Below are 16,775 nucleotides of genomic sequence, written 5' to 3'. Positions count from 1 at the left end.
CCCAGTCTCTCTAGCCTCGCCACATAACTGAAGTCCCTCATGCCTTGGGGTCTTAATGCATTTGGTCCCTACTGTCTGCATGTCTTCAGGCAGCATTTATTGTAGTACCATTTGAGAATAACCCGATCTAATGCCATATCAAAATGCTAATTCAAGTGCTCGTGTGTTCCATGTATTTTAAAATTGGTTTCTGGGGATTTTCTTCTCCGTTTTTTTTTGTTACTAGGTGTCGGGGCTGTCGAGGTGGATCGGGAGTCATCTGCATCCCCTGGAACATGTCTCACCCAGTGTTGCCGCCCTGCTTTCCTGCCTGGTCATTGCCGCGTTTACTGAATTTGCCAGCAACACCGCCACAAGCATAATATTTCTGCCCATTTTGGCCGAACTGGTGAGCTCGCTGCTTATTTTTCCTGATCAATTGGACAAACTGCAGAATAAACAGCGACTATTCCCACAGACTACTTTCTTTTTTTTTTGTATCCCCATGGCTGCAAACACCAAAAAAGGATAGAAACAGTTTAGTTGTTCCCATGCTGTTCTTTGTGTGTTCTCACTTATGTACGTAACAGAGTTCTTGGATTCCACAATATAACTTACAAATTCGCACTCCCGTCACATAGCTTTACCAGATGGGGGCACATATCAGGAAGCTGTGTGCCCGTTCCCCTTGATTAGGAACATAATGAATGGAAAATCATGGGAAGCACACATGCAAATTCCTAATATGTGCTCCCGGAAGACGAAACTCTGCCTTGCGCACTTTACTGTTCACGCTTTCTCATTTTATCTGCTTTATTCTTCTTACTTTGCTGTCTTGCTTTTGTTTCTCTCTCCACCCACTTCCCCCAATTAAGCTGCTGCTGCTACTACTACTACTACTACACCCTAGGATTGTAAACAATTTTACAACACCAAGTTATAGTCCAGCAATTTTATTTTAAATTCACAAGCTTTCGGAGATTTTCTCCTTCCTCAGGCAAATGTTTCAAGAGCTCCTTGAAGCCTACGCATTTATACATATAGAACAATACATGGTGTTTACAGACTGCCCCTGCAACTGCCCGTTGCCAAGGCAATCACCGTGTTCAGACAGAGAGGTGTCACCTGCAGAACCCCCGAATACACATTCAACAAAAAAACAAACAGGGAAAAAAAAAAGAGAAAAAAAACAGAGAGAGGCAGAAACATCCGGAAGGCAGAGAGAGCCAGCAAATGACCCATTATATTAAAAACAGATAACATTTGTTCGCTGGTGGGGTAACGTGTAGCGTGACATGAACCCAAGATCCCGGTTGAGGCCGTCCTCATGGGTGCGGAACTTGGCTATCAATTTCTGCTCGACGATTTTGCGTTGTCGTGTGTCTCGAAGGCCGCCTTGGAGTACGCTTACCCGAAGGTCGGTGGATGAATGTCCATGACTGCTGAAGTGTTCCCCGACTGGGAGGGAACCCTCCTGTTTGGCGATTGTTGCGCGGTGTCCGTTCATCCGTTGTCGCAGCGTCTGCATGGTCTCGCCAATGTACCATGCTCTGGGGCATCCTTTCCTGCAACGTATGAGGTAGACAACGTTGGCCGAGTCACAGGAGTATGAACCATGCACCTGGTGGGTGGTGTCCTCTCGTGTGATGGTGGTATCTGTGTCGATGATCTGGCATGTCTTGCAGAGGTTACCGTGGCAGGGTTGTGTGGCGTCGTGGACGCTGTTCTCTTGAAAGCTAGGTAGTTTGCTGCGAACGATGGTCTGTTTGAGGTTGGGTGGCTGTTTAAAGGCGAGTAGTGGAGGTGTGGGGATGGCCATAGCGAGGTGTTTGTCCTCATTGATGACATGTTGAAGGCTGCGGAGAACATGGCGTAGTTTCTCCGCTCCGGGGAAGTACTGGACGACAAAGGGTACTCTGTTGGTTGCGTCCCGTGTTAGTCTCCTGAGGAGGTCTATGCGATTTTTTGCTGTGGCCCGTCGGAACTGTCGATCGATGAGTCGAGCGTCATATCCCGTTCTTACTAGGGCGTCTTTCAGCGTCTGTAGGTGTCCATCGCGTTCCTCCTCGTCTGAGCAGACCCTGTGTATTCGCAGGGCCTGTCCATAGGGGATGGCCTCTTTGACGTGGTTAGGGTGGAAGCTGGAAAAGTGGAGCATCGTGAGGTTGTCCGTGGGCTTGCGGTAGAGTGAGGTGCTGAGGTGCCCGTCTTTGATGGAGATTCGTGTGTCCAAGAAAGAAACTGATTCTGAGGAGTAGTCCATGGTGAGCTTGATGGTGGGATGGAACTTGTTGATGTTATCGTGTAGTCTCTTTAGTGATTCCTTGCCGTGGGTCCATAGAAAGAAAATGTCGTCGATGTATCTGGTGTATAGTGTTGGTTGGAGGTCTTGTGCAGTGAAGAAGTCCTGCTCGAACTTGTGCATGAAAATGTTGGCGTATTGGGGTGCGAATTTGGTCCCCATGGCTGTTCCGTGTGTTTGGGTAAAGAACTGGTTATCGAAGGTGAAGACATTGTGATCCAGGATGAAGCGGATGAGTTGTAGGATGGCTTCCGGAGATTGGCTGTTGTTGGTGTTGAGTATTGATGCTGTCGCAGCGATGCCGTCATCGTGGGGGATACTGGTGTATAGTGCCGAGACGTCCATCGTGGTGAGAAGTGTTCCTGGTTCAACTGGTCCGTGGGTACTGAGTTTTTGTAGGAAGTCTGTAGTGTCACGACAGAAGCTGGGGGTTCCCTGTACGATGGGTTTCAGGATGCCCTCGATGTATCCAGAGAGGTTCTCACACAGGGTTCCGTTGCCTGATACGATGGGACGTCCGGGTGTGTTGGCTTTGTGTATCTTTGGGAGGCAGTAGAAGTCTCCCACGCGGGGATTACGTGGGATGAGAATGCGTAGGATGCTTTGAAGGTCTGGATCGAAGGTCTTGATCAGTTTGTTGAGCTGGTGGGTGTGTTCTTTGGTCGGATCTGCGGGTAACCGTCTGTAGTGTTCCTGGTTGTCCAGTTGTCGGTATGCTTCTTTGCAATAGTCTGTTCTGTTCTGTAGGTTCTGCAGGTGACACCTCTCTGTCTGAACACGGTGATTGCCTTGGCAACGGGCAGTTGCAGGGGCAGTCTGTAAACACCATGTATTGTTCTATATGTATAAATGCGTAGGCTTCAAGGAGCTCTTGAAACATTTGCCTGAGGAAGGAGAAAATCTCCGAAAGCTTGTGAATTTAAAATAAAATTGCTGGACTATAACTTGGTGTTGTAAAATTGTTTACAATTGTCAACCCCAGTCCATCACCGGCATCTCCACATCATGACACCCTAGGATAACATGCGAGACACACATTCAAGAAAACGTAAGCAGTCATACACTCAAATTAGACAGCAACCCAAGTTATTATAATTCAGGCTCTAAAGCTCAGTTTCCCCTTTCGAATGTGCTTCCCAGGAGCAGAGCCAGTCCCTCATGATCAGGCTGTGCACTTCTTAGTAACTCTGGTCTTGCATAGATAACACAGTGTGGGTGTAAAAATTAACAACCCTAGAACGATATACTGATCGCGCTAGATGAAGTAGGGAAGGAGGAGGCTCGTGTAAAGCATAAACACCGGCATGATCCAGTTGGGCCAAATGGCCTGTTTCTGTGCTGTAGTTTCAATGTTATGTAAAAGTTCATAAGATAATCTACTACATTAGGGTTATTACATAGGCCTATTTCTTTGCTGTACATTCAGTGTAATTCTATGTAATAACTCTAATGTGGTAAATTACCTAATGAACTTTTATATAACATCGAAACTACAGCACAGGAAACAGGCCATTCGGCCCAACAGGTCCATGCAGGCGTTTATGCTCCACACAAGCCCGCTCCAACTGTACTTCATCTAACCCTATCTGCAGATCCTTCTTTTCCTTTCTCCCACATATGTTTATCTAGCTTCCCCTTAAATGCATCTATGGTATTTGCCTCAAATGCTCCTTTTGGTAACACATTCCACATTCTTACCACTCTTTGGGTAAAGAAGTTTCTCCTGATTTCCTTATCAAATTTATTAACGTCTATTTTATATTTATGACCTCTAGTTTTGGACTCCCCCACAAGTGGAAACATTTTCTCTACATCTACCCTTTCATTATCTTAAAGGCCTCTATCAGGTGACCCCTCAGTCTTCTCCAGAAAAGAGAAAAAAAATCCCAGCTTGTTCAGCCTTTCCTGATAAGGATACCTTCTCAGTTCTGGTATCATACTGGTGAATCTTTTTTGCACCCGCTCCATTGCCTCAATATCCTTTTTATAATATGGAAATCAGAACTGTGCACAGTACTCCCAAGTGTGGTCTGACCAAGGTCTATACAAGTTTAACATAACGTCTCTGCTTTTCAATGCTATCCCTCTGGAAATGAAATCCAATGCTTGATTTGCCTCATTAACCTGCGTCGCTACTTTTAGTGATTTGTGTAATCTGTATCCTTCGATCCCTTTGCTCCTGTATTCCTTTTAGACTCTTATTATCTGAGCAGTATGTGGCCTCCTTATTTTTCCTACCAAAATGCACCACCTCACACTTAGCTATATTGAAATTCATTTGCCAATTACACATCCGTTCTGCAAGTTTATTAATGTCCTCTTGCATTTTGAACTTTGTATTAACTACATCCCCAAATTTGGCGTTGTCTGCAAATTTTGGAATTGTACTTCCAATTCCCAAATCCAAATCATTATGTAAATTGTGAACAACAGTGTTCCCAGCACCGATCCCCATAGAACACCACTTCTCTCCTGGCTACCCTTAACCCCTCCTCTCTGTTTTCTGTTTTGTAGCCAACTTGCTATCCATTCTGCTACCTGTCCCCTGACTCTACATGCTCTGACCTTGGCCATGAGTCTACAACGTGGTACCTCATAAAAGGACTTTTGATAATCCAAATATATTACATCTACTACATTACCCTTGTGTACTCTTGGTTACCTCGTGCTTCTCTCCCAACTAATTTGATTGTCAAATATCACTACGCAGATCAGGTTTATACAGGATAAAAGAGTAATTTGTAAAAGATATACAGAAGTTTAAAAACAAGATAGTATTTCAAATCCATACCTTAACCAAAAAAATCTTCTTAAAGAGCCTTTAACCTCATCAGCACGTCTAGTTGAAAAATGTTCTCTTAGTTTTAAAGATGTCAGCAGTGCAATAAACTCTTCTCCAACTCTGTCATTCAGTTTTTTGAGGTTTCTCCTCTTGTTGTATATAACACCTGCTTGTTCTTCTTTTGGACAGATTGCAAAATGATCTGTGGGTCTGCTGAACTCGCCAGCTTTAAGTTCCATTTCCTTTTAATCCACATAGTGACAATTAAAGGACCAATACTATTTGACACTTGACAGTAGCACAAAACCTTGTAATATCTTTTCCAAAATCCAAACTGCATTATTGCAGTAATATGGCATGATATGAACTCAGTTTAAAACAGCTAGTAAAATACTCCACAACAGACAGTTGACGGGGAATTGCTACAAGAACATTGCCTTGTTTCTGCAGCTGTGACATAATAATCACCTAAATACCAGCCTGGCTTATTCATCTGAGGATCCACTAATAAGTATTCTAATTGGTTCTTAATGAAATAGCACTGTTCTAACAAAGTTTTACAAGACCTGAGCTCGTTAGCTCATTCAGTGCAATACTGAGGGTGTCCTGCATTGTCAGAAGTGCTGAATTTCAAATGAGATATTAAACTGAGGCCCTTTCTACCTGGTCAATACCCCATGAAACTATTCAAAGAACAACAGTGAGTCCTCCCAATTTTTAAAGGGCCCCTCTGCCCCCACAGCAACCCTGAAACACAGGAACACATTGACGTTCCTAGCGTCCAGTGTTACTATGGTGCAAATGGTGGGACCATACATCGTCCAACATACGTCATTTGTATCTCATCGGGACTGACATATTCTTCGTCCCCCGCCACTTTGAGCAGAAAACCCCAGATGTGGCAGCAAGCTGGGGAGGGACACTTCCTCCGTCCGCTGGAGTTATGCCAAGAAACTGGCAGAACGCCAAAGGAAAATCCGTCCTTAAGTGTCAGTGACTAATCACCCGGAGTTGGGGCATTGCAGCCAAGGTCAGTCCGATTTTTATCACACATGCGTTCTTCCAGCAGGGATTGGTGCTTAACATCCTTAAAAGGGGAAAGACAGTGCACTTCAACGTACACATTTAACCCTTTGAGAGTCGCAGAATTGACAATGCAACCTTGATTCATTGATTAGTTTATTATAGGAGGAGTGGGGTCTGAGAAATGGATCCATGCAATTTTCGAGTTCTGCTTTGGGAATGTAACGCAAAAGAAAAGATGTCTGTGCACTGTTGAGCACCAGGGTGCCATTGATTTCTTTGTTTTTTGAGCATGAGAGGGAAGAAGCTCTTTTGAAAGAATAGAGAAAAAAATCTTTCAATATTCAAAGGGTTAAGTGACATTGGTAGACGCGAAAGATTTTTACTTTTTTTTAAGAAGCAGTTTCGCTCGATTTCAACGCTGCCAATTTCCATCAAAAGTTTTGCAGTTGACACTTTTGTAACTTGTAATCCTTCCTGCAGGCCATACGTGCGAAAGTGAATCCTTTGTACCTGATGATTCCAGGGGTGGTAAGCTGCTCATTTGCCTTCATGCTGCCAGTCGCAACACCTCCGAATGCCATTGCCTTCACTTCAGGGCAGTTAAAGGTCAAAGATATGGTATGTGGAAATCGATGTTTAGAATATTTATTATCATTACCAAGATGGGAAAGGATGTAAAATACTATAGATGCCACACAATGATAAGCAGGGCAATTGGTTCACTATGACTTTTACCAGACTGATTCCTGGGATGGCAGGACTGACGTATGAGGAGAGATTGGGTCGACTAGGCCTATATTCACTAGCGTTTAGAAGAATGAGAGATGATCTCATCGAAATATATAAAATTCTAACAGGACTAGACAGACTAGATGCAGGGAGGATGTTCCCGATGGCTGGGGAGTCCAGAACCAGGGGTCACAGTCTCAGGATAAGGAGTATGCCGTTTAGAACCGAGATGAGGAGAAATTTCTTCACTCAGAGGGTGGTGAACCTGTGGAATTCTCTACCACAGAAGGCAGTGGAGGCCAAGTCATTGGATGTATTCAAGAAGGAGAAAGAGATAGATATGTTTCTTAGTGCTAAAGGGATATGGGGAAAAAGCGGGAACAGGATACTGAGTTAGACGATCAGCCATGATCATTTTGAATGGCGGAGCAGGCCCGAAGGGCCGAAAGGCCTACTCTTGCTCCTATTTTCTATGTTTCTATGACTGAATAAGTTCAATTCCATTTTTATTATGTTGGAGTCCAGGATTTGTATCAGTGTTTTGGTCATTACATTCCTCCATTCCCTCCATTTTTCCTTGGAAATGGAAAACAAATGGCATTGCCTATAATGTACAAAGTCAAATTCTCTTTTTATTATGAGATTCAAGAATTCTGGTCAGTGTTTTGAGGATTATATTCCACAGTTCCATCTGTTGCGATGAAAACTAAAAACCAGTGGTCTTGATTATAACTCAGTAAACCATCGGGTGTATTTTCAGCTGAAACTTTTCTTGTCACATGGCAGGGGGGAGAGGCCCAACCATTTGTTTTGGGTAACTGAGCCTCCGGGTTTCTTTCCCCACTTATGGAAGAGTGTTGGACTCTCTACTCAGAGCCTCTCCTAGATGACCTAGACAAACCACCAGCAAAATGTCGAGGCAGAGTAAAATTCTACCTTGCATCTGGCCCGTGATACACCTGACGTGAGATTATTTGGTACTGGGAGCCAAAAGTGGCAGAACGTTTCATGCCTGATGACTGACACCCCTCACCTCGGTGAACACAAAAATGAACCAGAGACAGAAAAAAGAACTAGGGGATAATTTTACAAATCCACGCAATCAGCGGGCAAAGCTCCTCACTGAGAGTGTATCAGAAATTCAGGTGCGCACTGAGAAATCGTGGGCAGTGCCACCTGAATTTCCATCGTGCCTTCTGTGCGTTTTGCAGAAGTGAAAACCCTGCCCTCTGACGAGAAACTAAAACTGGCTTTGTCTCACCAGATGAAGACAGGAATACTGATGAATATCCTGGGAATCATCTTTGCTAACCTGGCCCTCAACACATGGGGCAGTCTCATATTCAAGTTGTCAACGTTTCCTAACTGGGCGGAGATATCCATTAATCAGACCAGAGCTGCAACAAGCACCAGCGTGCAATTTCTGAATATATCGGACTGATGTGGATCCATGAGCTACCTTGGCTTGTCCGATGCCCTTTCATCGGCTGGATTTCAAAGACTGGTCAGATCAGCAATGAAGCCCAGCTCCAGTGGGCCACACTCTTAAATGCCGCTCTTTCTTTAAGCAATTTGTGTTGGTATAATTAATGAGGAAAATGTAATGAGTATTTAGCAAGGGACTTTAGTATTCAAACTGTTGAGGGCCACTCATTCAAAGACAGAAGCGATTGAAAGTGTGAACCCAAATGTTTGAGGACATTATTTTACACCAGAGATCATATGTTTTGTGGAAGTTATTTATTACTTTTTCCACATTTCCCCTCCCTGTGTCCCCCCGGTCATGCACGACACCTCAGCAAGTGACCTGCTTGCTCACAATTCCACTCCACAACAAGTGACCAGAATTATGAAAGAGCAGCTTACAGTCAGTCATTTGCCCTCCGCTTTTTCAGTGCCATTGAAACAAAATCTAATATTTCAGTAATAAAGTTACTCGAATGCCAGGGGTAACTTTGTTCCTGTAATATTAATACAATAGTACAAAAATAAACACATTTGAAAAATTATTTTTAGAAATACTTTACTTCTGCTTGCCCCTTCTCCTTTCTCATCATTCTTTTCTTCCTCTTTGTCTATTTCCTGTTTTTATTTTCATTTTTACCATCATTTCTGGTTAACAAACTTTGTTTCTACATTTTTTCTTAGAAGTAAATGTAGTTACTTACCGTATCTTTTTTCCAGTGTCATGCCATTCGTTTGGAAGTGGGACCCACGATAAAAAAAAATCGGCCTCTGATCGGCTGAAAACCATCTCCAAAGGCAAGGTTTCTTTGGCCAAGTTAGGCCAATATCACTGAAGATCAACATGGTCATGTCAGGACCATAATAAAGTCAACAACCCGACAGCAACCGTTTTCCAGGCGAGAAACGGGCGCTGAAGGGCCAGTTTGATGTGTGCGCGCTCAGTCCTTTATAATCAACTTCTGTCCCTCTCTGTAGATTATTGTGACCTGACAGCAACCAGTAGTCACCAGCGAAAACTAGTTCCTCACAGATGACTCCTCTTGAATCAGCATTTTAGTTCAAGAATGTAACAAAACAATTTCTTAAGTGCAAAATAATTTGCATCTAGAGTTGAGCCCTGCGAATACCCACCTTGAGCCCTGCAAATACCCACCTCGGTGTTAGACCTGCTCACAGATGAAACTGCGCAAAAGTAACGCAGTGAGCTCTTGTAAAAGTTTATCTTTTATACTTAATAGGCATTTGCTTTTGTTTATTGACACCAAGATTTGTAAAAATATATATATATATATATATATTAAATGTTTTTTAAAGCATAATGCTCCATTAATTCCTGAGAAAATAAAAATGTGCTGTAAAATTCTATGGGCTCGATTTTACAATGGTGGCGGGGTGAAGGTACACGTGGCAAACCCACATGAACAAAATTTATAGTTTCCGATGCGATTGCATGTTGATTGGTGATGATTAACATTCTCTCCGGGTTTCGCGCACGGCACCCTGAGTGACAGGCTGGCTGCCGTCAGGAGCTGCAACGCGAGGGGGGGTGGGGGGGAGCGAGAAAGAGAGAGAGGGAGACGTCATCCGGCACTGGAACGGAAGACCAGAGTGGGGGGAGAATGGAAGATCCGGCGCTGGACTGGAAGACCTGGGGAGGAGGGGAGGGAAAGATCGGGGGTGAGGAGGGGGGCATTGGGGGGTGAAGAGGGGGACATCGGAGCAGGAGACATCGGAGCAGTGTGCAAACGTAGGTTCATTTAGTGTTTTCACTTCCTTCCATGGTTTTTTATTTAATTTATTTAGTTTCTTGTTCCCTGATCCACCCCTTTATGCCTGGTTTCACCAGGCGTGAATCAGAAGCGGTGGGCAAGCCGCCCAGGTATGTTAAGAATCTTTCTAACTGCTTAATCTGTCACAGGTAAAGTGCCTTAAGTACCTCAATGAGGTACATTTAGTTCTTTAACAGTCATCCCGCCGGCTTTAATTTCCGCCGGGATTTCCGTTTTCAGGTCACCTGCGCACACACAGGTGGGTCCCTGGGAAACTTGGAAGTCGGCGGGTTGGAGCCGGCTTCCGAACCCGAACGGGATTTCCGCGATTTTCGGAGCCCCCAACCCACCTGCAACTGCCTCCTAAAATCACCCCCTATATCTGGTTAATCCAGGATTATCTACGGTTGGATTTAATGTTGATGGTCCGTGGTCAGCCTCGTGTTCTAACACACTTCGGCCAAAAGTCCTCAGCCCTTCTGATGCACTTATGCAGCGGACGAGCTGTAAAATAGGCTGGGACCCAGCCATGGAGGATTAAAAGGATTTTAAGGTTTTACTCAATGTTTTTAGCAAGTCACATATGTGTTTTATGCATGCATTTATTCCCTCCCTAAACCTCTTTGCCTCTCTATCTCTCCTCCTTTAAGACGCTTCTTAAAACCTACCTCTTTGAACAAGTTTTTGGTCACCTGTCCTAATATCTCCTTATGTGGCTCAGTGTCAAATTTTGTTTGATAATCGCTCCTGTGAAGCGCCTTGGAACTTTTTACTATTTTAACAACTCTATATAAATGCGAGTTGTTGTTTAATTTATAATCTGTCACTGCAGTTTTACAGTGTTATAAGAACAGAAAAGAATGGGTTAATATGCAAAAGTGTGTATTGAGAGCAGAGACCTCAGACTCTCAATAAAGAAAGAAAGGGCCTCAGGACATCTCAAAGCTCTTTACAGCCAATGAGGTACTTTTGAAGTATAGTCACTGTTGTAATGCAGGAAATTTACGCATAGCATGCTCCCACAAACAGCAATGTGATAAAGATCCCATAATCTGTTTTAATGATGTTGGTTGAGGGATAAATATTGGCCAGGACACCGGGGAGAACTCACCTGCTCGTCTTGGAAATAGTGTCATGGGATCTTTTACATCCACCTGAGATGACCGACAGGGCCTCTGTTTAACGTCTCATTCAAAAGACAGTGCAGCACTCCCTCACTACTGCACTACTTGAGTGGAATTTGAACCCACAACTTTCTGACTCAGAGACAAGAGTGCTAACCACTGAGCCACTTCCTTTTAATTTCACAATTGACTTTATTTCATACAATTTAAAGGTGCACACAGTTCAATGTAAAAAAGACACAATTTCAAGCAATGCTGTTCAAACCAATACAATGCAGATTGTACGCACTATGATCCCATTATTACAATTCAAAATGTGGAGATGCCGGTGATGGACTGGGGTTGACAATTGTAAACAATTTTACAACACCAAGTTATAGTCCAGCAATTTTATTTTAAATTCACAAGCTTTCGGAGGCTACCTCCTTCCTCTCCTTTCACATCGTTCACCTGACGAAGGAGGAAGCCTCCGAAAGCTTATGAATTTAAAATAAAATTGCTGGACTATAACTTGGTGTTGTAAAATTGTTTACAATTCAAAACACAGTACATATCTTTTAATATATTTTGTACAATATAAAGTGGCCTTACACAGTGGCCTTTCCCCATAGAGCCTTTGCATAGGCCACACCTCGCTTCAGTGCGTCCTGCAACACGTACTCCTGGACCTTGGAGCGTGCCAGTCGGCAACACTCGGTCGTGGACAGCTCCTTCAGCTGGAAGACCAGCAGGTTTTGGGCAGACCAATGGGCCTCCTTCAACGAGTTGATGGTCTTCCAGCCGCAGTTGATATCTGCATCGGTGTGCTTCCTGGGGAACAGCCCGTAGAGCACAGCGTCTTGTGTTACCAAACTGTTGGGGAAAAACTGGGACAGATACCAACGCATCTCTCTCCACACCCTCTGCACAAAGGGGCAGCCCATCAGGAGGTGGACGATGGTCTCATCCCCGCTGCAGCCTCGAGGGCAGCTCGCGGTGGGACTGAGATTCCGTGCGTGTTGGAAGGACTGCACTGGGAGGGCCTTTCTCATCACCATTCAGGCTACTTCCTGGTGCCTGTTGGTCAGTTCCAGCGATGAGACGTTCTGCCAAATTGCATCAACCGTCTGGTCGGGGAACTGCCCGATCGGATCTACCCTCTCCTTTCCCTGCGGGACTCCCAGAACGTTCCGTGTCTACCACTGTCTGACGCCCTTGTGGTCGAAGGGGCTTCACTTCAGGAACTTCTCCACCTGCTTAGAACCATCGGCAAGTGTAACAAGTTTGCATAGGTTTTTGCATCCAAGTCAATAATGCAGATTGGGAACAAGTAAGATCCTTGCATCAGTCCCCAGGGCACTCCATTCACTACTTCCCATCACCCCACCCTAACAATCACCTACTGTTCCTTCCCCATTAGCTAAATTCCTTACCCACTGCCGGATTTTATTTAGAATTCCCACCGCTTTCAGTTTCAGTGGCTACCATTTTATGAGGAATGTTATTGTCGACCTTCTGGAAATCTAAACACAACACCTCACACAGAGTATCTATTGACACCACCGTGACGGCCAATGAATTGGAGGCGGGGCGGAACTTACGGAAGGCCTCACAGCAAACAAAGTCTATTTACTCAGCAAACAGTCTACAGAGTCTGTTTGAAAAGGGTTTCTACAAAATACAGCAAACATGACTGAAACTACGGCAATTTCTCGCCATAAAAGCAGGATGATTTCTCCAGCAAAATGCAGTGAGTGGAATATAGTTACATCATACAAATTGATTATTTCTCCATCAAATTGCAGTGGGTGGAGTAGAGTTACACACAAATTCACAGACGTAAAATCAATCCCAGTCCCTTGCAGCAGTGCGGTCTCCAGGTGTGATTGAAGGGGGAATTACCCAATCATCTCCATTCTGGCCAGGAATAGTGGTGTCACTATATGCAGCTGTTGTCAAGACAGACAAAGCAGGCAGGGAACCGCAGATCTACGTGGGCAAATCAGTAGCAGGTAACATTCAATCCAGTGCAATGTACTGCACACTGGAAGGAAAAATGGGTGTCACAAGTGTAGTGTGGATGGTGTAGAGATAGTTAAAGGTGAAGTGAAAAGGAATCTGCAGGTGATAGTCGATTTGGCACTTAACACATCAAATTACTGTGGAACACCATTAAACAAAGTGAACAAAATGCTAAATTAGATTGCTAGGTCAGTTTTAGATGTTAGGTGGTTCTTCTTTTCCCAGAGAATAGTAGACCTGTGGAACAAGTTGCCAGCTTGTGCGGTGAGTACTGATTTGCTGTATAACGTCAAGAGAGAGCTGGACTGGTTCCTGGCTGTGGCATCATATGAGAGGTAGGTACCAAATAATGTAAGTCATGATTCACGTGGTTTCCTGATCTAGTCTTGATCACCTATAGGGATCGGAGGAGAATGTTTCCAGATTTTCTTTTCTCTAATTGGTCTTGGGTTTTTGATCTGGTTTTTTGCCTCTCCCAGGAGAGTTCATGGCAAAGAGTCTCTTGACCTGATGCATATGACATCACAACTGTATGGTCAAGCTAGATGGACCTGCTGGTCTTTTCCTGTCCATCATTTTCATATGTTTGTATGTTGAGTATAAGTTGGAAGATGTCAACTGTACAATGCCCTGGTCAGGCCACACCTCAAATACTGAGTTCAAATTGGTGATCAAGACATAAGGGAAATTTCAAGGCATAGAGGCAGTGCAGAGAAAGAGCTATTGTGCCAACCTCTAGCATCAAAGTATTGAATTACAAGGAAAGACTCAAGAAAATTGAGGCCTTGAAAGACGGCTACTGAGAGGGGTCCTTATAGAATTATACAAGATATTAAATACCGTAGATAAGGTAAATCTAGAGCACTATTTCAAGGTACATCAGGATACTGGAACAGGGGGCATAGGTTAAAACTGCTGCAAGAACAATTTAGGACAGATGTCAGCAAGAACTTCACACAATAGTGATTAATACCCGGAATAGTCTTCCAATTAAGGTAGGAGGAAGAAACCTTGGATTTATTCAAGAGACAGTAACATGACTTGATGGAGGAGCCTCCCACACCTGTACCTACTTTGTAGTTTTCACCACAAATGGAGAATCAGTACATCTGAACTCACTACAAACCCCCACCGATTTTTTATTTATTTTTTCTTGGGATGTGGGTAACACTGCCAAGGCCCCATTTATTGCCCATCCCTAGTTCCCTGAGGGCATTAAGAGTCAACGACATAGTGTGGGACTGGAGTGAAGTCTAGGCCAGACCAGGTAGGTCCGTTGCCTGAAGGACATTAGTGAACCAGTTGGGTTTTTACAACAATGAGCAGCTTTCATGGTCATCTTTCCTGATACCAGCCCACAAATTATCAGATTTATTGAATTCAGTTTCACAACTTGCCATGGTAGGATTTGCACTCACAATCTCTGGGTCGTTACCGTACCTGAAGTGCGCTCTGTCTGACATTACCTGAACCTGCCTGGATTTCCGGGCTTAGGTTACTTGCATAGGCCCGATGTTCTTAAGGCGGGTGGAGAATCGGGGGAAGAAATCCCACCGCTCCCGCAGTCCTAAGGCCTATAGCAGTGGCAATGGCTACTGGCTGTGGAACCTTCTGGTTATGTTCAAAAACAACATCAGGGGCTCGATGTTACCAGGGCTGCGGGTTCACGGCGGGGGGGGCTATTGGGCGTGTGGGTAACGCGCCCGTCGAAATCAGTCTGCCACCCGCGCGATCGCAGCCTAATTGGAGCCACTTACCTGGTCTTCCGGGTTCCCCACTGCTGATCTGCGCGTCGGGCTGACTGCGCATGTGCTGTAAGGTCTGTCAGCTGGAGGAGTTCTATTTAAAGGGGCAGTCCACCACTGACAGATGCTGCAACAAATAGAAAAAATTACAGCATGGAGCAGCCCAGGGTGAAAGCTGCTCCCTGTTTAATGATGCCTCACTCCAGGTATCATTAGATGGGGTGAAGAGGAGGGGGAGGACAGAGATCTTCCCCCCCCAGCGGGCGGGAGGAAGTGGCCTGCCTCTGCCACCAGGAAGGCCTGGCTCGAGGTGGCAGAGGAGGTCACCTGCACCACCAACATATCCCCCACCTGCATACAGTGCAGGAGGTGCTCCAATGACCTAAGTAGGTCAGCCAAAGTGAGTACACTTATTCCCCTACACTCCATCTGCCACATCACCGCCCCCACCCCACATCTTCTTCTGCACTGCCAACACTACTCTGTCACATCACCCCTCATACCCACTCAAACCTCATCTTACCTGCACTTACTCACCTCTCCAGTACTCATCCCGTCACTACCACTCAACCCAATCCTCATACAATCTCATGGCTCTATCTCATACTCACCCTCTCATGCATCTCTTACACAGTCAGCCTCACTCAACCTGCCACTACCTGTGCTGCAGCCACAGGGCATGCATCACATATGTGCAGTAGGCAGCGTAAGGCAAACGTGTCGTGAGCATGAAGGGGATGCACAAGGGTGTTTGAGGGTTTGTCATGGTTTTACTTATATTTAATTTCTGACCAACTCACATTACATACTATATTGGCACCACTACTGCCACGTCTTTGCGAATCTTGTCTGGTTTGTGCAATAATGCCCTTTCCTGAGGATCACAATGAAGACCCACAACTGATGACACCCATTGTGTCACTGCAGAGTGGGTGTGGGTGTATTTGCAGGGCTCTTTTATGCAGACGACTGAGAGACGTCGGCGATGTCCCCGGTGGCACCCTGGAAGGGTGCGGAGGAAAAGTTGTTGAGGGCAGTGGTGACTTTGACAGCGACAGGTAAGAAGATGGTGCTCCGGCAAACCGGGAGCAGCTCGGCATGAAGGAGGCTGCAGATGTCCACGACTACATGTCGAGTGACTCTGAGCCTCCGTGTGCACTGCTGCTCAGAGAGGTCCAGGAAGCTGAGCCTCGGTCTGTGGACCCTGTAACGAGGGTAGTGCCCTCTGCGACGCATCTCTCTCTGCGGTTGCCCTTCCTCCTGCTGTGCAGGTGGATGTGTCACAGCACTCTGTTGTGGCGTTCCACATGTCAGAGGTGGACGGCGTGGCCGGTGAGCCTGGTGAGCCACAGGCTGACAGCTGCAACACGTCCATTTGAACTGGGAGTGTTTCCTTTAACAGTCTTTAATAAGAATGTAATCAGAAATCAAAAATAGATTTTGTTCCCATTGAACGTTCGGCGATTAGTCACTTCAGTGTGTCTAAGACTCAGTTCCTTACACCCACTCAGCCATATTCCAGCGAGTATTTCTCTGGTAAAGCTCTCCATTCCTTTTCAAACTCATGTCAGCGCGCTTCACAGCATGCTTAACTTGTCGAGTTTTTAATGGCTTTGATTTACAAGAATTAATGGTCACTTTTGGCCATTTGAGATCTGGTACCAAACAATCTTGTGGAAGAGTGATTGGAACGTTTCATTGTAATCGATGGCATTGGGAAGTGAAACATATGATTTAGATTCTTTTTTCTGTATGTGTGGGAGTGGGTGGGCAGCGAAATTTGAGCAACACAGGAACTTTTTGTTGAATCAAGTAGAAGGTAGAATCCCACCACGCCCCCTCAAATGGAAT

The 16,775-nt window shown here is 45.0% G+C and overlaps 1 protein-coding gene across 2 annotated transcripts in view; it reads left to right on the top strand.

Annotated features, from left to right (window-relative positions):
- LOC137335155 (Na(+)/dicarboxylate cotransporter 3-like) overlaps positions 1-9,638 on the top strand; it is a 51,826-nt gene extending 42,188 nt beyond the window's left edge. The window contains exons 11-13 of one of the 2 annotated variants that reach the window (XR_010966346.1): positions 227-388; positions 5,253-6,093; positions 6,570-6,657. Coding sequence is in view for 1 of the 2 variants with exons in the window: in XM_068000302.1 (XP_067856403.1) it covers positions 227-388; positions 6,570-6,707; positions 8,083-8,259 (477 nt within the window). In the remaining variant the exon portion in view is untranslated. Of the gene's footprint in view, positions 1-226; positions 389-5,252; positions 6,094-6,569; positions 6,708-8,082 lie in introns of those variants that run through there. The other variant, XM_068000302.1, reaches the window with a different exon arrangement.
- Positions 9,639-16,775: the final 7,137 nt, after the last annotated feature.

This window comes from Heptranchias perlo, chromosome 19, assembly GCF_035084215.1.
Source record: "Heptranchias perlo isolate sHepPer1 chromosome 19, sHepPer1.hap1, whole genome shotgun sequence".
Taxonomy (NCBI): Eukaryota; Metazoa; Chordata; class Chondrichthyes; order Hexanchiformes; family Hexanchidae; genus Heptranchias; species Heptranchias perlo.
This window is presented reverse-complemented; position numbering and strand designations above follow the sequence as displayed.